Genomic DNA, 23,670 nt, shown 5'->3' on the forward strand with positions numbered 1-23,670 from the left:
GCCACAATTCCACAGGATTCACAGCACATGTGGAACATGTCAGGGCCAAGGTACACACAATGCAGAGTAAAAATTGCAGCCTATGACTCTGCTTCGTTAGGAGTTTGAGGAGATTTGGTTTGTCATCATAGGCTCTTGTAAATTTCTACAGATGTATGGTGGGGACCATTCTGACTGGTTGCATCACCACCTGGTATGGAGGCTACAATGCATTGCAAGAGGCTGCAGAGGGTTGTAGAAACAGCCAGCTCCATAGGGGCACAACCCACCCCACCATTTTCAAGAGGCGGTGCCTCAAGGCAGCATCCATCAAGGACCCTCACCATCCAGGACATGCCCTCTTCTCGTTACTACCGTCAGGGAGCAGGTACAGGATCCTGAAGACCCACACTCCATAATTCAGGATCAGCTTCTTCCCCTTCACCTTCAGATTTCTGAACAGTCCATGAACCCAACCTCATTATTCCCTTTTGTTTTGCACTATTTATTTTTGTAATTTATAGTAATTTTCTGTCTTTACACTGTACTGCTGCCGCAAAACAACAAATTTCACATCATATAAGTCAGTGATAATAAATCAGATTCTGATTTACTCCTCTCCAAAACACCACCATTCAATTATTAATACTGAGGCCAAGGATTAGGACGTGGGATTGTTGCAATATTTTATTTCAGGGCTCTAACCTAATTTTAACTGGGAGCGACATCAAATTATTACTCTAACTAGGAAACTGATTGCTTCAAGACAAAGCAAAACATTACGAAAACCACAAAACAAATGTTTACTTGTAAAATGCAGGTATAAAACAACAGATTTAACGTACCTCTGTCTGATTCACCGAAGGCATGAGAGAGTGAAGGGGAATGATCACAAAACGATCTGCAGGGCAATGAAGTACAAATTAAAGGAATTCTCACTGAAAATCCTGATGCTTTGGGTTAAAACAGTAGCACTGTGACAACTACAAAAGTAAGACTGCCAGTCATTACATGGGCACTGCCATCCTCTATGGTACTGTTGATCACATTGCCAGAATAAGTTCACGAAATGAGAGACCAGGTAACAAAATTGTTGATTGGAACCAGCATGGAATTAGCATCCAACTCTAATCATAAATGGCACACAGGGCAGTACCAGATCAGATGGAGAGTAGGATTTTTCTGAAGCAACTTCAAATATTGAGGCCCCTACATGTCTGATCAGTGTCTATCAGGGGAGACAAACGATGGACCATCTCCTGAAGAAGCCTACAACATCACAGGACCTGACACCACCAGGAGCATGGCCCACGCATAAAAACTAGAACAAGTAACACAGAAACTGGAGACAGTGCAGAATTCATTGACTGCTACACTAAGGTCCTTGCATAGAGTCACACAGCACAATATCAGGCCCTTTGGCCCAATTTGTCCATGCTGACCTGGGCCAGTCCAATTTGCCAGCATTTGGCCCATATCCCTCTAAACCTTTCCTATCCATGTACCTGTCCAAATGTCTTTTGAACCTTGAAATTGTACCCACCTCTACCACTTCCATTGGGATTTCATTCCATATACCCACCACCCTGTGTGGAAAATCTTGCCCCTCTAAACCTCCCCCTCTCACCTCAAACCTATTTCCTCTAGTTTTAAACTCCCCTACCCAGGTGTAAAAACACTGTGACCATCCACCTTATCTGTGCCCCTCATGATTTTATAAACCTCTAAGGTCACCCCTCAACCTCCTTCACTCCAGAGAAAGTAGTCCTAGCCTATCCAGTCTCTCCTCATAACTCAAGCCCTCCAGTTCCGACAAAATCTTTGTGAATCTTTTCTGTACCCTCTCTAGCTCAGTCATATCCTTCCTATAGTATGGCAACCAGAACTGCACACAATACTCCAGCTGTGGTCTCATTAATGTCTTGTACAGCTGTAACATGTCCCAACTCTTTGTACTCAGTGCCCGATCAGATGAAGGCAAGCATGCCATATGCCTTCTGCACCACCTTGTCAATACCATAACTTCAAACAAACTCATCTCCAAACTCCGAGACATGGGACTCAACACCTCCCTTTGCAACTGGATCCTTGACTACCTGACCAATAGACCGCAATCAGTAAGGACGGGCAGCAACACCTCTGCCACGATTATCCTCAACACTGGTGTCCCACAAGTGTGTTTCCTCAGCCCCCTACTCTACTCCCTATACATTCACGACTGGCCAGATTCTGCTCTAACGCTATCTATAAGTTTGCAGATGACACTACTGTAGTAGGCCAAATTTCAAATAACGATGAGTCAGAGTACAGGAAGGAGATGGAGAGCCTAGTGGCATGGTATCATGACAACAACTTTTCCCTCAATGTCAGCAAAACAAAAGAGCTGGCCATGGACTTCATGAAGGGGGGCAGAGCACATGCTCTTATTTACATCAATGGTGCTGAGCTCAAGAGGGTTGAGAGCTTCAAGTTCCTAGGAGTGAACATCACCAATAGCCTGTCCTGGTCCAACCACATTGACACCATGGCCAAGAAAGTGCACCAGCGCCTCTACTTCCTTAGGAGGCTAAAGAAATTCAGCATGTCTCCATTGACCCTCACCAACTTTTATAATCACCACAGAAAGTTTCCCATCCAGATGCATCACGGCTTGGTATGGCCACTGCTCTGCCCGGGACTGCAAGAAACTGTAGAGAGTTGTGGACACAGCTCAGCAGGTCACAAAAACCAGCACCGCCCACCCCCCCCCCCACCGCCTCCGTAAAGCAGCCAGCATAATCAAGGACCCCTCCCACCCCTGACATTTTCTCTTCTCCCCCCTCCCATCGGGCAGAAGATTCTAAAGCCTTAAAGCTCAAGGACAGTTTCTATCCCACTGTTACAAGACTATAGAACAATAAGATAAACCCTTGACCTCAATCTACCTTGTCATGGCCTTGCACCTTATTGTCTGCCTGCACTGCACTTTCTCTGTAACTGTAACACTTTATTCTGCATTGTTGTTGTTTTCCCTTGTACTACCTCAATGCACTGATGTGATGAAATGATCTGTATGGATGGTATGCAAAACAAAGTTTTTCCACTGTACCTCAGTACATGTGACAATAATAAACCAATTTGCCATTTCTTTGCCCATTTTCCCAGTTGATCTATATGCACGTGAAATAGGAATTTTAGTTCCAATTCCACAAGGAGCTCTAAAGCCGATGTGGATTTTCTGGAGGCAATCACAATTCCAGGATTTAGTGGATTATAGGAGCATGTGGCTGAATAATTTCATCCCTTGGAGTGGTCAATCATTAACACTTTTATCCAGAGATCCGTGGATGCACAACTGCAGGATCTGCAGAGAGCAGGGAAGTGGGGCTGGCTGGATTACCCTTGCACAGAACTGGTGCAGAATTGACAGCCTGTAGTGCCTCCTTCCATGATATTCAACCTGGAATTCAACTGTCAAAATGAATCATGGAATACAAGGATGGGATGGAAAAGCAGAGGATGTTTAGGCTAAGTCACAATCTTGAAACAGAAAATGTTGGAAATACTCAGCAGATTGCGCTGCACCTGTGGGAAGAGAAACAGGACTAACACTTCAGGCTGAAGGCCCTTCGTCAGAAATGTGAAGGAGACAAGAGGGCTCTGGCAAAGGATCTTCCACCTGAAACATTAGCTGTTTCTCTTTCCACAGATGAGAACTTCCAGCATTTTCTGTCTTTATTTTAGATTTCCAGCATCTGCAGTTTTTATTTGATTTTCATTTAAATCACAATCTTACTTAATAGGAGAGCGTACTGGAGGCCTCTTCCTACTATTTCCTAATTTTATGTCCATAGGAAAGGGAATTAGCCATTCCTCAAGTTTGTTCCATCATCCACTGTCAAATTCTATCCTAACTCCACCCACACACTTCGGCTCCATATCCCTTCATCTGAACCAAGATGAAGAGGTTCGACCCGAACATTCAACTGTCTGTTTCCACCCACAGATGCTGCCTGACCCGCTGAGTTTCTCCAGTAGCTTGTTTTTTGCTCCAAGTTCATCCATCTGCAGTCTCTTTGTATCTCTCTTTCACCAAATTACTGCCAAACAACTAAACCTAGCCTTTCAGTAGCAGGCTGCGTTTTAATAAATACGATAGAAAATGGAGATGTACCACCATGCTAAAAATGATGGAAGACTAGTCTTATTACAATAAATTCATAGGTATTGGATGCGTTCTGTAGTATTAACTTTCATTCAAACCTCTGGAGAGAAATTTTATTTGGTGAAAGCATTAGGTCTGTTTGTCAGCAGTGCTGATTAGATTTAGAACACCAGTCACATACAGCGTGGCATTTCATCCAGTATTGGAACAAAATCACTATTTTCTAATTCTCAAAAAGCCCCCTTGCAGAGAATCAGAAATTCATAACGAAGAACATCATTAGCTTCAATGCACCCACGACAGCCAAAACACGTACAGTTCCGCAATCCATCTCTCAACACGCCATAACCAATAGGACATCAACCTGAAACATTGACTGTTCATTTCCCTCCACAGATGCTGCCTGACCTGCTGAGTTAGTTTGTTGCTCCAGATTCCAACATCTGCAGTCTCTCATGTCTGCCTAACCTACAGGACCATGTGGAAACTTTAAATGGTATACAGTCAAAGAAAGATACAGCATGGAAAAAGGCCCTTCAGCCCATCAAGACCATGCCAACTATCAACCACCCATTTTTACACCAATCCTACATTAATCCCATTTATTATTCTCCCCACATTCTCTTCAATTGTCTCCAAATTGTACCACTCACCTACACACTAGGCGCAATTGTTAGCAGGCAATTAACCTTCCAAGCTGCACATCTTTGGGACATGGAGGGAAATCAGAGCACCCAGAGGAAACCCACGCAGTCACAGGGAGAGCACCAGGGGTCAGGATTGAGCAGGGGTCTCGGGTGTTGAGGCAGCAGCTCTACTAGCTGTGCTATTGTGCTGCCCATTGAGAATCTGTTTCTCCCTAACCCTATCAAGGAATTAGTCTCAGACCCTCACAACACATTTTTCCTCAATTCCCCTCTAATTTTCCCCCCCCCATCTTCCTAAATTTATAATAAACAGAAAATGCTGGACCCATACAGCAGGTCACATAACACCTGTGGAGAGAGAAACAGATTAATGTGTCAGGTTAATAACAGTTCTGAAGCATTAACTGTTTATCACTTCATGAATGCTACTCAACCCAAGTATCTCCAGCATATTTTGTTTTTGTTTACCATCAACAAAACCTCTCCAACTATGATAATGTCCTCATAAATCTTCTCTGCATCCTTTCCAGTGTTATCAGATTCTTCCAGCATTGTTGTGAATAGAATAAAAGCAATGTTCCAACTCTAGTTTAACCAACTTCAGAATGGTCCCTCTTTCCCTGCTTTTGAATGATATACTTCAGTAACTAAATACCCCACATACCATCTTACCTACCTACCTCCCCCACTTACACTTCTCTGGGCACTGGCTTTGTTTTCTACTTTGCACAGATTGAATATAATTTGGCACATCTCTGCACAACCAACTACTTTATTAATGTCTTACTGCAGTCTACAGCTCTCTTCCTCCATCAGTTACACAGCTGTCTTTTTCTTTAAATCATGCCTCTTGCATTCAAGTCTAAACAACTGAAATACATTGCAAAAATCATGGGACCTTGCACTGAGCTGTGTGGAACCCCACTACGCACTGCCTTCCATTCACTAAAATACCCATCAACCAAGGGAGTGTGGCAAGTTAAATCTAGAATCAGCTTAGTCATGAAGTTAAGGGCACTGGTTCCTGACCTTCAGTCAATTTGTGTGCAATTCTGGTCACCCCATTACAGGGAGGAAGTGAAGGCTTTGGAAAGGGTACGGAAGAGGTTCACCAGGATGCTGCCTGGATCAGAGGGTTTGAGCTATAAGGAGAAGTTGAACAAACTTGGGTTGTTTTCTCTGCAGCGTCAGTGGCTGAGGGGAGACCTGATAGAGGTTTATAAAATGATGAGAGGTATAGATAGGGTAGACAGACAGAATCTTTTCCCCCAGATGTCTAATACTAGAGGACATGCATTTAAGGTTGGGGGGAGCACGGGGGAGTTTAAGGATGAGGTGCCGGGCAAGGTATAACCTTTTTCTTAACCTATAAACAGGTAGGTGCCTGCAACAGGCTGCTGGGGATAGTGGTGCAAGATACAATGAAGTAGCTTAAGAGGCTTTTAGATAGGCACACGAATATGCAGAGAATGGAGGGATATGAATCATGTGTAGGCAGAAGAGACTTAGTTTAATTTGATTTCGTGTTTAGCACAGACACTGCGGGCCAAAGAGCCTGGCCCCGTACTGTACTGTTCTGTGTTCTTAATTTCCTTTTCTGCTCGACGCTAACCTGATTTTGGATTCAAAAGCCACCAACTCTTTAATTCCAGATTTATTGAATTGCTTGAATTTAAATTCCCCAGCTATTACTGTGGGATTCAAATTCTTGTCCAAGGATTACTAATCCAGGCTTCTGGGACCTTAACTAGTAACTTAAGCACTGTGCCAACATGCCTCTATCCATTGCAATACTATGCTTGCAGCACTGTAGATTTTTTAAAAATATTCTTTTAGTAGATGTGGGTATCTCAGGCTGAGCCAGCATTTAATTGCCCATCCTGAGTTGTCCTTGAGAAGGTGTTGGTGAGCTGCCTTCTTGAACCACTGCAGTCCTTGAGGTGTGGGTATATCCACAATGCTGTTAGGGAGAGTCCCAGTATGGTGACCCAGCAAAGGTGAAGGAACGGTGAGTCAGGACGGTGTGTGGCTTGGAGGACAATTTCCGGGGGGTGGTGTTCCCTATGCTTTTGCTGCCCCTTGTCCTTCTAGCTGGTAAGGTCATAGGCTGGGAAGGTGCTGTCTAAAGAGTCTTGGAGAGTTGCTGCAGTGCATCCTATAGATGATACAAACTGCTGCTACTGTGTGTCGGTGGTGGAGCGAATGGTTGTGGGTGGGGTGCCTATCAAGCAGCTGCTATGTCCCTTTGAATGAAACATTAAAGTGAGGCCCCATCTATTCTCGCAGATGGATGCAACAAAATGCCACATCATAATTCAAGGAAAAGCCACACAATTCATATCACCCATTTGTTTGTCATACTCTTATTATTTTTCATTAGAATTCACTGACTGTTACGTAGCGTAAAGCCAAACTCACAGGGCAGCTGCATCCATCTTCAATGTCAAGTGTCTGAAACATTAGAAACTGTCATTACCATGTCCCAAGTCTGTTTAATACCCAGACAAAGCTTCTGAGGTTGGATGCACTGGCTCACACAGTTAACATGAGTGGTTGCAGCCCATGCTGTTGACGTTTAAGACTATTAGTTCAAAGCATTAAAGGTTTTCACAAGGATTGCAGGGCAGCTTTGAAACTCAGCCTCCTACTGAGTAGGAATCTAACAGCAACCAGCATGATGTTGAAAGAGTTGAACTGCCTCCTCGGTGCCATCAAGAGACTATGCCATTTCCCTGGCCCTACACTCATCTCTGGAACATCTGGACGGTAAAGACACTCATGTTAGACTATTGTTTATTGACTACAGCTCCGCCTTCAGTACTATAATTCCAAGCAAACATCTCCAAACTCCTAAACCTGGGACTCAACACCTGCCTTTGCAACTGGATCCTTGACTTCCCAACCAACAGACTACAATCATTAAGGACAGGCGACAACACCTTCAGCACGATTATTCTCAACACTGGTGCCCCAAAAGGCTGTGTACTCAGCCCCCTCCCTACTCTACTCACCATACACTCATGACTGCGTGGCCAGATTCTGCTCCAACTCCATTTACAAGTTTGCAGATGATATGACCATAGGAAGGAGATAGAGGGTCCAGTAACATGGTGTCATGACAACAACCTTTCCCTCAATGTCAGCAAAACAAAAGAGCTGGTCATTGACTTCAGGAAGGGGGGCGGTGCACATGTTCCTGTTTACATCAACGGTGCTGAGGTCGAGAGAGTTGAGAGTTTCAAGTTCCTGGGAGTGAACATCACCAATAGCCTGTCCTGGTCCAACCAAGTTGACACCACAGCCAAGAAAGCTCACCAGCGCCTCTACTTCCTCAGGAGGCTAAAGAAATCTGGCATGTGCCCTTTGACCCTCACCAATTTTTACCCATGCACCATAGAAAGCATCCTACCCAGATGCATCACGGCTTGGTATGGCAACTGCTCTGCCCATGACTGTAAGAAATTATATGCAGTTGTGGACACAGCTCAGCACCTCATAGAAACCAGCTTCCCCTCCATGGACTCCGTCAACACTTCTCGCTGCCTCAGTAAAGCAGCCAGCATAATCAAAAATCCCACCCACACCGGACATTCTCTCTTCTCCCCTCCTCCCATCAGGCAGAAGACACAAAAGCCTGAAAGCACATACCACCAGGCTCAAGGACAGCTTCTATCCCGCTGTTAAGACTATTGAATGGTTCCCTAGTACGATAAGATGGACTCTTGACCTCACAGTCTACCTCGTTATGACCTTGCACCTTATTGTCTGCTTGCACTTTCTCTGTACTTTAACACTTTATTCTGCATTCTGTTATTGTTTTCCCTTGTACTCCCTCAATGGACTGTTGTAATGAATTATCTATATGAACAGTATACAAGATAAGTTTTTCACTGTACCTTGGTACATGTGACAAAAATAAACCAATTTACAATTTAGTTGAAATGCCATCACAGTTTGTATGAAATTACAGAGAATTGTGAACGCAGCCCAGTCCATCATGCAAACCAGCCTCCCCTCCATTGACTCCGTCTACACTTCAAACATAATCAAGGATTCCCCCACCCCAATCATTCTCTCTTCTCCTCCCTCCCGTTGGGCAGTAGATACCCAAGCCTGAGAGCACGAACCACCAGACTCAAGGACAGCTTCTATCCCATTGTAATCAGACTCTTGAATGGACCTCTCGTAGAACTCAATCTCTCACTCTACCTCATCACGGCCCTTGCACGTTATTTGCCTAGCTGCACTGCACTTTCTCTGTAAACACAGCACTATATTTTGCATTCTGTTTTCTTTCTGCTACCTCAAGGTTATTATGTATGGCATGATCTGCCTGGATGGCACACAGAACAAAAGCTGTTCAGGGTACATGTGACAATACACCAATTAGAATACACCAAGACTCCCATTTATAGGAGGTCTCAGGTCAGGACTGGCACTATCGATGTGTATCCAAAATGGAAGAATTAGATAACATATACACCATTAAAATTACTCTTTGTCACCAAGACCCAACAGCAAAAAGTGTTATTACCTGACTTAAACATGGGTTGTGCAGTTAAAAGGTCATTCAAGGTGCTGATATTGTCCCAGCCAGGAAGGAACACCAATATGGCACCATCCTACAAAATAGGAAATTTAGGTGTCATTGTAGTCAGCACATTGGTTAGACACAAATAAAAACAGATGCTAAATAAGTTGCTTGACCAACTTGCTTTGGAGAGATGGTTATTTTATTATATTAGAATACAAGGAGTACCCATTTGGTATCAGAGACCCAATAAATCCATGGCTAGACCATTTTACTGGTGTATATTTGCATTACATAACTGCAGAATCCCACTGTTTGGACCCCAATCAATAAATGCTCCATGATTAAGAAATTTGTAGCCTTTGCATCCAGAATATTTATTAAATAAACAAAACTAAAACACTCACCCATTCCCAGAAACATCAAGTCAATTAGCTCTGATATGAGTAAATTGCAATAATGCAAAACTTGCACAGTTACTCACAGGCAACTGGCAATCTTTTAAGAACTTGTTTGAAATATGTTGGAATTAAGAAAAGTGAGATAGCGGGAAAATTGGGAAAAGTGGGATTCAGTAAGTGGATAAAACACTTCTGTACCAATGCCATCTTGAGGATATCCTACCATCAGTTCTCCTGTTCTCAGTTCCATGGCCACAATAGCATCCAATATTTTTAGGAGAAAAAGGGACATCATTTGCAAAGAGGACATCAAAATTCTTTAACATATACCTATGATAAATTCTTTAGCATATATCCCAATACACCATGATCAAGAACATTAATGTGGTACACATTGCTATCTGACAGCATTTTGCTGAGTCTCAATTGTTCTTCAATCACCAGCAGCACTTTGAGACTCTTTGGAAAGTACACATGAAGTTCCACATGTAACCAAATTGCAGAGTTTAAAAGATCAACCTTTTAACTTGGGGATAAATTGTTCAAGCATCTTATTAAAAGCACAGTTGGGTCTTAAAGCTAATTGCACTTGACCAGCTCATGGAATACATGGGTATAAGTTAAAAAGCATGTGTTGGCCGTTACAAAAGCCCTTTGGCATAATGTCAGAGTATGAACTTATTTAAATAACTGCAGGAAAGCTCAATTTCAAGAAGACATCACTGGATTATTGAATTTTGCTCCTCAGTTAACAATTCTCAGACTTTGAGGAAAACAGGAAAGGCAAATGATGAGAGCACAAAAAAAATTTGAACATTATTGAAATCGACCGTGGGTTATTAAAAACTTAATCAACTCTGAGTGAAATAAGTTTGAACAACACCAATACATCTGAGATCTTAAAGTTATAGCACAAAGGAAGGCTATTTGGATAACTGTTCGTATGCCATTTCTACAAAATAGCTAGACAGGAAACACAACTGGCTTTAGCCAGCATTTCTCATCTGAGATGCTCCTGTACAGTAAAGTAGTTGCTTGGGCTATTCCAGACAGCAATTCATAGTCAAACTAGATTGGTGTGGGACTGGAGTCACACATCAGCAAGGATGCCAGGCTCCCTGAAAGAACACTAATGCATCCGTTGCAGTTTTAAATGATCTGACAGTATCATGGTTACTTTTACTAACAGATTCCTAGATTAACAACTTTTTTTTCTCCAAAAGGCAATCTACTACTATTATTAAAGGAAAACATAGGTGAAATGAGTTATTACATAGCAACACATGAAGTTTACTCACTGAGAATATGATCAGCGAATACCAGCTCACCACATATGGGATTTCAGCAGGTGAAAATCTGCATTTGCAACATGTGCTGTCAATGCTTAAACCAACATATGAATGCATAGGGCTCCTGGTGCAGTTCTACATCAGTCACGTGATCAAGGATCAATCTGTTATCCTTTTTTTAGCTGAAGCGATGCAAGCTGATGTCTATAACTATCCATTCATCAAATTTCAAATAGACATTGAAGGAGAGAAGACAAGATTCTTAACATGAAGGATAGACTTCAACTGAAGGAGGCCGTCTAATGTATTCGATGTTTCATTCGACCTGACATACTAATTCTGAAGACTGAATGCAAACTGCTCATAATGAGCTGAATGTTGCCCTCAAAAGGTCAAAGCATACATTTATTTGGAGAGTACATGAGCTTAGATATTAGAATTCACATATGATACACATGGGCTGTGGGGAGGGGATGTGGTCAATACATAGCAATTATACATAAGGTAAGGTGCCAAAGTCAATTTCTAACAAGGAACCAAGTTCGCCAGCTAATTACACTTGAAATTGGCCAGGGTTTTGTTAGAACAGTTTACCGAAATGGCTGGGCAATCTTTAACTCAGTAAATGATGATGTCTTTTTGTGAACTATTATCACGTTGCATGTTCTCTTCAATACACTCAAGTAAGAGCGCAAGAAATAGAAAGAATCGGCCATTTGGCCCCTTATGCCTGCTTTGCTATTCAATAAGATCTTGGCAGATCTTTTAACAGCACAATCTTCCTGTACTAATCCTAGTTCCTTTGATTCACAATACTAAAAAATACTAACATATCTCCCCCCAATTCCACACCCTCAATCCTATTGACCAACATCCTGCTCTGAACCTTATCGAAAGCCTTTCAAAAGTCCAAGTACACATGCACTAGTTCCCCTTACCCATTCTACTAGTCACATCGCAAAGCATTCCAACAGCTTAGTGAAATCTAACTTCCCTTCAATAAAGCAATGCTGTTCTTTTTGATTATTCTTTTAGGTGCTCTTCATTATAGGTTGCACAATTTTCCCTTCTCCTAATGTTAGTAATTCCCTGCTTTTTAGCTCCCTTTTTTGTTAAATAGTGGGGTCACATTTGGTAACCTCAATCAGCAGAAACAGGACTAACTAATTCTGAAGGGTGTTGACTGCCTCCTGGTGCGAAGCAAACGGACAATTTTCACTTTCTGATGCATTGCGGAGAATGAGTCTACAGCTCACGCTCATTAACTGAGCCAAAGCTCCTCAAGCTGCAGACTCCTGTTACAAACATAGTTGTCATGAATCCCAACCGTTTTCCTCCTCTTTCGCATCCTCTGCTGAACTGAGAAAATTTAGTTTTGTCACATTCCTAATCCACATAACTTGTTAGAGGCTGTGCTGACAAGTTATGCTCTTAGGTGGGGTTTATCTTGTGAACTATCATTTCCTTGCATTATCCGATTTTGATTAACCAGTCCAATCTGGTTACCCAGTTACCTGGGAGACTAAGGCTACCTGTTTATCACAGCAATTTATGGGTACAAGCTTAAGAAAATGTTATTGTAAATCCCAATTAAATCAATAAATTTTGAAAAGTAAATCTCCCTCTTATACCCCTAAGTCCACACTCCACAGACAATGCACATAGGGCATTGAATTTGTGCTGAGGTCACGCTTATGCAAGATCATATCTCTGAAGGGGAAGGATAATTAGCTAAAGCTCCATGATACTATAAAAGTACAAGTGTATTAGATTGGGATTCTAAGCAAAGATGACTGAAAGCCCTCCTAAAATGCCAAACTCTTGTGAGATAGGAAACCATAACAAATAAACCTCAAGACTATGTTAAAGAACAGCTGGTTTGCATGGCATTTAAAAATAATGATCCCTTCTCAGTAGTTCATCTATGTGCCAAGAATAAAGCTAGGAATTGGACTGACCTACAAACCAAGAACTACAGCTGCTGATGACAGTTCAAATATATCCAAATATACAGCATTTCAAGACAAATTATCAATCAATATTTTATTCTGACCCACTGTCTTCAAACTGAATAGATTACAGTTCAAAAATTTCATACATCTATTAAAATAAAAATCTTACCTCCCCAGAGAGAACAATGTGCCTTATAAGAGCTACAATCAGATTAAGATCTATTTTATCATCATCATGCAGAATTTCCAAGGTCTCGATTGTACTGTCAGAATACCTGAAAGAGAATAGAAAGATGAAGGGACGTTAATCAGTGGTCCTGACTGGTACATCATGCTCAATATGGTTCTGGAATCAATTTCAACTTTGGTGACATGATTTTTATTTAACTGACCAATAGCAAAAAGGTCACACATTGGCATTCTGTGATAAGTGATGGAATTTTCACGACCCTGTTGACCCAATAACATTCAAAAAGTTCAACACCATCCATGATAAAAGCAGCCAACTTAACTGGAACCCCATCCACCATCAGTCTAACTTGTGTACAATGTGTGATAGCTTACAATGATACAACATGGAACAATACAGATTAGGATCAGGTCCTTTGGCCCATGATGTCTGTGCCGATCACGCCAATCCAACTTGGCGCTATTTCTTCCACACCACCTTACCAATCCATAACCTCTAATAACTAGAAGGACTATGGGAGCAGGAGCCTGAGGGGACACAACCTCCAAGTTCTTTGTCAAATCCTCCACCATCCTGAATCAGCATCTCTTCTTCATTGCTGGAGCAAAATCTTGGAATTTCCTTTGGAACAGAGCGGGAGAACACCTCCACCACGTGGACTGCAGTGATTGAAAAAGCTGGCCTACCAACATCCTCTGAAGTATAAGTGGGGCTGTAAATGCTGGCTTTGCTGGTGACACTCACAGCCTCTTGCACTGAATAACAGATTTTTTGAATACAAGTCAAATTGAAGATTGGAAAAAAATCAATTAAATATTGTTAGAAATATTTCAGTGAAAGCACAGCTTACACTCTCAGTGTTGCAACCTGAATCTCAGCAAACTGTAATGGTAAATGAGGAGATGAATTTTCGTACCATGTACTTGAAACACTTTGGAGAATCAACTAAAACCACACAAGCAAAATAAACTGCTGGAAGAACTCAATGAGTCAAGCTGGAAGTCTTGATGCAAGGTCTTGACCTGAAACTTCAACCACCTCTTTGCCTCCACAGATGCTGCCTCACCTGCCAAGTTCTTCCAGCAATTTATTTTTTGCTCCAGATTCCAACATCTGCAGCCTGTCTCTCTAGAACCGTACAAATTTGCAGTACTGGGGGAGGCCATTCAATCCAATGCATGTGTGCTGGTTTACTGCTGAAACAATCCAAATTTAAGCCACCCCACACGTCTTGTGAATTATTACCAGTTCAAATATTTGAGAATCTTCCTTTTAAAACATAAATGGTCTCGTCTCAGTCTCCAAGATTAAGCATTGCTCGCTTCACCATCCTCTACATGAAGAAATTTCTCCTTCAGTAATAAAGTTGATGAATCCCAGCTCTACACTGCCTCCTCTACTTAAGTATAACACTCAAACATATTCAATGGAATAAAACCAAAGGTCTGGTCATCAGAACCTATTCCAACCTTTTTTTCCTCAGAGAATCCCAGGGAACAGAAAGTAAAGTCCTACAATGCATGACAATAGATTAGTTGTGGCTATGGTCTGCAAGACAAATCAGGAATATGACAGAAGAGTGAAGCTCCAGCAATACTGAACCTTAATACCAAAGACAACACAGCCAACTTAACTAGTTACCCCACCACTACCCTAAGTGTTCATCCCTCACACCCACACTGTATGCAACCCTTTGTAGTGTAGTTATTCACCAAAGCTACTGCAAGAGCACCCCCAAAATCTGCAACCCCTACCAGCAAGGGCCATAGAACCATAGAACCATACAGCACAGAACAGGCCCTTCGGCCCACCATGTTGTGCCGTCCATCAAACCACCCTCACACTACCTAACCCCTTCCTCTCGCATATCCCTCCATCTCACATTCCTCCATATGCCTATCCAACAAGCTCTTGAACCTGTCCAATGTATCTGCCTCCACCACCACACCAGGCAGTGCATTCCATGCACCAACCACTCTCTGGGTGAAAAACCTCCCCCTGACATCTCCCCTGAACCTCCCACCCGTAACCTTAAAGCCATGCCCTCTCGTCTTGAGCATTGGTGCCCTGGGAAGGAGGCGCTGACTGTCTACTCTATCTATTCCTCTCAATATTTTATATACCTCTATCATGTCTCCTCTCATCCTCCTCCTTTCCAGTGAATAAAGCCCTAGCACCTTAAGCCTCTCCTCATATTCAATACTCTCTAATCCAGGCAGCATCCTGGTAAATCTCCTCTGCACCCTCTCCAACGCCTCCACATCCTTCCTGCCATCACCTGCATGTTCCTCTCCAAGTCACACATCATTCTTGAAAAACTCCCCATCCAGCAACTCTGCAACAGCACCACCTCAATACCACCTTCTCAAAGACAATTAGGGAAAGGTAATGAATAAATGACCTTGCCAACAACACCTATACGTCAAAAAAAAGGCATCTTTTGTGTTGGCATATGGCATCTCATTAATCCATTTCAAAAGTATGTCTTGTCAGTTTGGAAACTAGCAAATTGACCTGTACTGTCAAAAATTTCGATCTTCCTCTAGATCTGCACGTCAGACAGTAAGGACCAAAAGTCCATGTAAAGCAAAATTTAATAAAGTTGATTTTAAGCACCTACCAAACCTTCTTTCAAAATTTACAAGAATAATAACAATTGTGAATCCAGTACTAACTGGAATGAAAATAATGAAGATTTGGCTTTTAATTGGACCAGGGATGATACCTTTATAATGGAAGGATGGGTGGAGAAAGATGGAAAGAAGGCAGTTACATGGAATCATTCACATCTCACCACCTCAGCTTTACCTCTAATGCAATACATTCAAAGCGTAATTGCTTTTGCTGTGCAAGAAATGTGGCATCCAATTTGTGCACAGAAAATCCACAATAAATAGGATAGGTAGTCAGAGCCTATTCCCCAAGGGAGAAATGTCAAATACTATAGGACGTAGTTATAAGGTGAGAAGGGGGAAGTTCAAAGGAGATATGCAGGGCAAGTATTTTTGTTTTTACACAGAGTGGTAGGTGAGTTGAGGAGAGGTGGTGGAAGCAGACATGATACCGGCATTTAAGAGGCATTTAGACAGGCACATGAACAAGCAGGGAGCGGAGGGATACGGTTCGTGTGTGAGCAGATGGGTTTAGGTTAATTTGGCATCATGGTAGGCAGACAATGTGGGTCAAAGGGCCTGTTCCTGTGCTGTACTGTTTATAAGTTTTATGTTCAACAGAAGTGATAATGGTCAGATGACCTCTCACCAACTTTTACAGATGCACCATAGAAAGCATGCTATCTGGATGTATCACGGCTTGGTACGGCAACTGCTCTGCCCAGGACCGCAAGAAACTGCAGAGAGTTGTGGACACAGCCCAGTGCATTACAGACACCAGCCTCCCCTCCATGGACTCTGCCTTTACCTCTCGCTGTCTTGGTGAAGCAGCCAGCATAATCAAAGACCCCACCCACCCGGGACATTCTCTTCTTCCATCGGGTAGAAGATACAGGAGCCTGACGGCATGTACCACCAGACAGCTTCTACCCCACTGTGATAAGACTATTGAACAGTTCCCTTATACAATGAGATGGACTATGACCTCACGATCTACCTTGTTGTGACCTCGCACCTTATTGCACTGCACTTTCTCTGTAGCTGTGACACTTTAGTCTGTACTGTTATTGTTTTTAACTGTACTACATCAATGTAACGGCACTGTGTAATGAATTGACCTGTACGATCGGTATGCAAGACAAGTTTTTCACTGTACCTCAGTACAAGTGACAATAATAAACCAATACCAATAAGGGATAAATAACACCCAAGTCACTCAAAGTATCTCCCCTGCCATTCAAGATCGTTCAATTGGATTTTTAAAATCCATCCAAGCGTACAACTAGTTAAATTTTCTGGAAAAAAGTACCTCTCCTTGCCCCCCACGCAGAATGGAGTGTCAGGCTGGATTACAGTGCCCAAATCACTGTAATCACACCAGCTCACCTCAATTTTCTGATTCATCATTGAGAAATAGAAACAAAACATTCTGTATTTTACTATCATCCCCACCACATTTTTTCACTCAGCTCCATCATCACATAGAGTCACACAGCATGGAAACAGGCCATACGGCCCAACTCATCCATGCTGACCAGTTGGCACCCTTCCATATTAGGCCCAAAAGCCGGCACTTGGTCCTTGTCACTCATTCTCTTGCCCTCCACGCGACCACAGACCTTTCCTTTTGTTACCTTTGCCCCATCTTCATACCTTAAAAACTTTTATCTTTAACCTTTCCCCATGCTGATGGTAGATCACCATCTTGCATAGTTAAACGGTCTCTCTCCAATAGCTGCTCCCTGATCTGCTGTGTCATTCAAGCTTTTTCTGCTTGGTTTTAAAAACTGAATGTAAAGTTGACCAATACCTCCAATGTCAGTTCATACCTTCCTTGCAACTCTCTTAGATACACTGGCCACTGCTGCTGGTATTCTTCTTCTATTCGTTCCTTCTCTGGTCGAAACATGCAGCCTTGCATGAACCTTCTCCTGGAGGATGGTCTTCGAACCTCCTGGTTTTGTGGATGATAACTGACGAGAAATGCAAATACAGAAATATTAAAGAGACTGCCAATGAATTTTAATCATAATACCCTTACTCACCGATCTTCAGCAAGTTTGAGATTTTAAAACACACTTGCTCATTGTAATGCATTCCATCCTTTTCAATGAGAAAAGGAAAACATTTACTCCTAGCAACGGGAACACAGCATTGTGTGTGCATCTCAATATAACAACTTCAAGCAAACCATTAACAAAGAGACTTACTGAAGTAACTCAATTACATCCTCCAGAATGTATTCTTTCACTGGGAAGGTAAACCCCGGGATATGCAGCATGGAACAGTTGCCTACAGGAAAACATAGCAAAGCATAATTCATTGTTCAGAATTATAAAATATTTACCCACCATAACAATCAGTCACAAAGGTTCACTGTCTCTACCATTACTCAGAATTGTCATATTGGAATATATTATCACAGTTGCTTTTTAACATTTTCGAATGATATTCACCCTGATACCAGAACAATTTGGGTTAGGTTACATGAGAATGATGCAAAAGGCTGGGGAATTTTAAACTCAAATGAGTCGTGTCGATGCTACTTTACAGTGGAGTATCCACGATCTCTCATGCTAGATTTAAAAGACAACAGCTCTCCCCAACTAATGTGACAGGACTCCAAGTAAAATAGATGAATTAGCACTGACTACTCCCATATGGAAGTCTAAGCGTACCGACAGACGACCTCAATATGTTGTGTTAGTGCATGTTTGTTAGACTTACAATTGTTTTGTTCAAAGGGTGAAGAGATGCTGCTAGTTTTCACCCATAATTGTGTAAGGCATAGAAAGCTGTTTTGATACCGCCATTCCATTAGATTGGTTCTTGCGAACTGTTTGCCGAGGTTTGCATAGCTAAAAAGGGCTCTATTACTCCAAAGGAGCAACCACAGGCAACTGTTAAACACCAACTTCAGAAAGCTAATACATGCAGTGATGCCCTTGCCATTGGCAGGGGTTCCCAAGCAGAAGGGCTTGCATACAGCAGACAGGAGGTCTCCAGAATGGAGATGACTGGGTAATTCTTCTGTCAATCAAACTAGGTGACCACACTACTGGAGGTGAATAAGACTAATCTTATATACAGAATTTATAATTAACAATCCTCCAATCGTTACATTTTCTTATGAAGGAATGTCCCTGCTTTTATTGGGAGAAACTGTGGTTTCAACTTCCTCTATATATATTTGATTTTGTTTGGTGTGCAATAGACTGTTGCAAGTCATACTCACCCCATGGCAACAAAATAAATGACACTGTTATCAGAACATAGAAACATAGAAAAACTACAGCACAATACAGGCCCTTCGGCCCACAAAGCTGTGCCAAATATGTCCCTACCTTAGAAATTACTAGGCTTACCCATAGCTCTCTATTTTTCTAAGCTCCATGTACCTATCTAAAAGTCTCTTAAAATACCCTATCGTATCCACCTCCACCACCGTTGCCAGCAGCCCATTCCACACATTCACCACTCTGAGTAAAAAAAAACTTACCCCCGACATCTCCTCTATACTTACTCCCCAGCAACTCAAAACCTGTGTCCTCTTGTGGCAACCATTTCAGCCCTGGGAAAAAGCCTCTATCTACTCGATCAATGCCTCTTATCGTCTCATACACCTCTATCAGGTCACCCCTCATCCTCCGTCGCTCCAAGGAGAAAAGGCCGAGTTCCCTCAACCTGTTTTCATGGCATGCTCCCCAATCCAGGCAGCTTCCTTGTAAATCTCCTCTGCACCCTTTCTATGGTTTCCACATCCTTCCTGTAGTGAGGCGACCAGAACAGAGCACAGTACTCCAAGTGGGTCTGACCAGGGTCCTATATAGCTGCAACATTACCTCTCAGCTCCTAAATTCAATTCCACAACTGATATAGGACAATACACCATATGCCTTCTTAACCACAGAGTCAACCTGTGTACATAACAATCTACCAGGCTGAGATTCCAGTGGAAACTTTCTATTCCACTCACCAAAATATTCTGAAAAATGTTCAGCATTGAGAGTTGCGCTCATTAATATCACTTTCAAATCCGATCTGAAGGCCAGAACGTCCTTCACAATCGTCATCAGCACGTCCGACTGCAAGCTCCTCTCGTGAACCTCATCCAAAACAAGGTGGCTGATGGTGGACAAGAGACTGGAAAGAGATTTTTAAATCTGTTAACAAGACCAGGCCAAGAGCAGCGTTTGGGAAAACACATTGGGACTTGTCAAGTCAAGAGCATTTGCGACTTTATGTTCTTGCAGTGGAATCAAATTTGATAGACATAACTGTGCTATAACGTACTAATTGAATGCATACTTACGTATCTGATTGAAGCCACTGGAGAATAATTCCTGTAGTGCAGTACAAAATGGAACCTTGTTTGCGTGGGAAACGACTGTGAAGCAAGACAAGTGTTAACATTAGAAAAGCAAAATGTTACCCTACAGCCAGCAAATTACAAGTCATGTTGTTCAGAACTGGGCATTCAATAACACTACAGGCATTTATATATTCCTTTAATCTTTTCCATTCAGTTCTTCAACCGACTGGCACAACCTTAATCACTCCTTCAGTATAGCAACACTATGACCACTTTGCACTACAATGGACTTTGTTTTTTGTTCTAATTGTGTTCCTTCTTGTATAACTTATGTTTTTCTTGTGAATGTTCCCTAATGCTATGTGCCTGTGATGTCACTGCAAGTAAGTTTTTCATTGCACCTGTACATAGATGTACTTGTGCATGTGACAATAAACTCAACTTTGATTTTATTTAAACTAGGAATGCCAATGTATAATTATCTAGTGCCTTTAAAAGGAGCACTTCCCAGAGCCCTTCAGAGGCTACAAGATGAGAAAGATTTTCAAGTCAAAGGAGGTGACGTTAGGCCAGGCTTGGCAATTAAGGCAAGTTGCAACAAATGGGAGCAATTTTAGGAAGGGAATTCAAGAGCATCATTAACTGAAGTCATGGCTGCCAATGCCAGGATGAGGGAAATAAGGGGGGTGGGGGGGAAGGGGCAGGGAAAGAACACCGACATCTTGGAGAACCATTGGGTTGGAAAAGCAATGACGGTTAGTTGAATGGCAAAAGACATGCCTGCAAAAGATATATCTGCAAACATATCGCACCCAATCAAATGGCAGCAGGTAACTACGGCTACACCTTAGTGACGTTAAGGTGGACCCCATAATTTGAACCTCTTATAAATGATGGAGACACAAGATTCTGCAGATGCTGGAATCTGGAGCAAAAAACAAACTGCTGGACAAACTCAGCAGATCAGACAGCATCTGTAGGGGGAAATGGACGTCGACATTTCGGGTCAAGACCCTTCATCTGGACCCTCCAGATTGAGGGGTCTCGACCCAAAACGTTGACTGTCCATTTCCCTCCACAGATGCTGCCTGACCCACTGAGTTCTTCCAGCAGTTGTTTTTTTCCCTATAGACGATGGCTCAGGTGCAGAAGAGAGAAGTTTGAAATGGAGATTAACAAACTGTTGTCAAACAGGCTGGATAAAAAGTGCAGAGAACAAAATGGTGGCGAAGTGGTATTGGAATGGATGATGTGATTCAACTAAGTCAAGAGTTGAAGAATAGGAAGATCAAAGTGATAATGCATCAGTGTCAGAAGTCCATTCCATGGTTGCAGCTACACACACCAATAATGGCTAAACATAAATTTAAAATGATGCAATGCAGGTTTTCCTGGTAATTGTATAAATATAATCTCCTAATGTTTCCAGAAGTGAGACACCTTTTTATCAGTTCTCGAACATTAAATATTCTTGACATAATGGATATGCATTTCTTTTCAGGAGCACAATATTACCCCTATTTATTCATTTTTTAAGAATGCTGAAGCTAGCAAGACAACTGTCTGTCCCAAATTGTCCTCGAGAAGGTAGGGGTGAGCTATCTTCTTGAAACTCTGCAGTTCTTGCGGTGAAGATGCTCCAATATTGCAGTGTGGCAGGGAGTTCCAGGACTCTGATCTGGTGTCAAAGAAGAACCAGCGTTATGTTTCCAAGTCAGGGTGGTGTGCAGCTTGAAGAAGAATCTGCAGGTGGCTGTGCTCCTGTGCACCCACTACCCTTCCTGGATTGTGAGGGGCTGTTTGAGTGGCCTGCAGTTCAGTTCACCTCACCAGCTTCTACAATTATACCGGTGGCCAAGTGGATAGCTTTATCACTTCCAAGCTAGAAGACTGCTCCAAAGAATAAGCATTGAACTACTGAAGAAGCAAATTTTCAACTGAATTGTTAACTAGTCTTTCCTCTCAGGTGGATCCAAAAATAACGTCACAATTTTGAAGATTCTATTCAGTGTCCTGGCTAATACGTATCCCTCAACCAGACACACTTTCAATCCTTGTAACATACTGCTCTTTGCAAGGTGATATTTTGGACAGATTGGCTGCATCAAATGGCCGTTACATTTCCAATAATAATAATAATTTGTATTTATAAAGTGCTTTCAACAAAGCAAATTTCCCCCAAGGCATTTTACAGCAGAGTTATTAAACAAAATTACCAGAGCCACTACACTAAAAAAAGGTACTTTATTCGTTGCAAAGCACCTGTGAACCCCTGAGATCAAAAAAGATGTTCTAAAAAAAATACAAGACTTTCCATCACATCATTTGCAATTTATACAGTTTTGATTTCTGGTTGAGAATTTATATATGCATGTCCAGGGTACAACGATCAATAACCCAAATGTGGTACCAAGAAGGAGCAGAAAGACAAATATAACATGCTTCCACCAGTTAGTTGAAGACACTGCAACTAATTTTAGATAAACTGTTCAAATTCACTGCAAAAGTGATGCATACGATTACTTAGTGTGCAGAACAAACATTTTTAGCTACAATTTATATAATTAAATTGAGTTAGTGGCAGCCTGGTAGAAGATAAAGGATTAAATATAGCTTTACAAAACAGTTCATTGTTGCACAGGAGGCAAAAGAATGAAAGACAAGTATGTGCTGCAAGGGTGTCTGCAGTCGAAGTAACATGAGTGCAAGGGTGAGCTGACATTATTTCAAATATGTTTTCTTTCTGATTTCTGTTAAATGTAACAATATCTATCACACAACCAACATCATTTTTATCTGACAATCTTGAGGGTTCACTCTGTTCCGTGCTTCCTACATTACAACAGCAACCGTGCTTCATGAAAGTGGCTGTAAGTGCCTTGGGACCTCCTGAGGTTGTGAAAAGCCCAATGTAAATGTTCTGTGGGCTCATTTCAATATAGCACACAGCTGCAATCAGCAAAACAGGCGGAATAACAATCTTGGATGAGTCAAATCCACCTTGCTTACAGTTTGCTCTTTTAAGATACCATACGGTTCACAAAACATCAAAGGAACCAGAAGAATCCAGCCAACAGGTAAAGCAAAATCATCAGACGTTCAACAGCACGATAAACGATTACTGATTTCACTTCTGGCATTACAGAAGCATTGCTCATCAGCTAACCTCTTCTGCCAGAGTTCAGGAGCAGCTGATACTGACCTTTGTAACCGGATCTGGTAACCAGTGCTGTTTCCTTCACCACAGGCTTCAGCTCTTTCAGCTGCCACTCTCTCAGCTATCTGAAAGTACAAAAAGGTCAACAACATTAACCACAGGCCATTCAACTCCTCGAGTCTGTTCCAGCACTCAACTGGATTATGGCTAATTTGTACTGCAACTCTATTTACCCACCTTTGCTCCATATCCTTTGACCAACAAAACATCACTCTGAGGTACAATTAACCTCCAACATCCACTGCCTATTAGGAGACAATCCTGGAATCCCATGTGCATAGATGCTTCCTGATTTTCCTCCGAAATGGCCTAATTCTGGGATAGTGTCCCATTCTTCTTAATTCCCCCATAATTATCTCAATAACTCTGGTTAACACTTTGATCAGACTCCCCCCT

General features: G+C 42.1%; 1 protein-coding gene across 1 annotated transcript in view; it reads right to left on the reverse strand.

Moving 5' to 3' along the window:
• The window catches only part of dhx36 (DEAH (Asp-Glu-Ala-His) box polypeptide 36), a 95,922-nt gene that overhangs the window by 47,121 nt on the left and 25,131 nt on the right, over positions 1 to 23,670 (reverse strand). Inside the window, exons 6-13 of the mRNA XM_052018192.1 lie at positions 23,260 to 23,339; positions 20,058 to 20,132; positions 19,722 to 19,888; positions 17,956 to 18,037; positions 17,575 to 17,718; positions 13,113 to 13,218; positions 9,305 to 9,392; positions 825 to 880 (exon numbers count right to left, since the gene is read on the reverse strand). Coding sequence (XP_051874152.1) covers positions 825 to 880; positions 9,305 to 9,392; positions 13,113 to 13,218; positions 17,575 to 17,718; positions 17,956 to 18,037; positions 19,722 to 19,888; positions 20,058 to 20,132; positions 23,260 to 23,339 — 798 coding nt within the window. The remainder of the gene's footprint in view (positions 1 to 824; positions 881 to 9,304; positions 9,393 to 13,112; positions 13,219 to 17,574; positions 17,719 to 17,955; positions 18,038 to 19,721; positions 19,889 to 20,057; positions 20,133 to 23,259; positions 23,340 to 23,670) is intronic.

The sequence above is a fragment of the Pristis pectinata genome, chromosome 6 (assembly GCF_009764475.1).
Source record: "Pristis pectinata isolate sPriPec2 chromosome 6, sPriPec2.1.pri, whole genome shotgun sequence".
NCBI classification, from domain to species: domain Eukaryota; kingdom Metazoa; phylum Chordata; class Chondrichthyes; order Rhinopristiformes; family Pristidae; genus Pristis; species Pristis pectinata.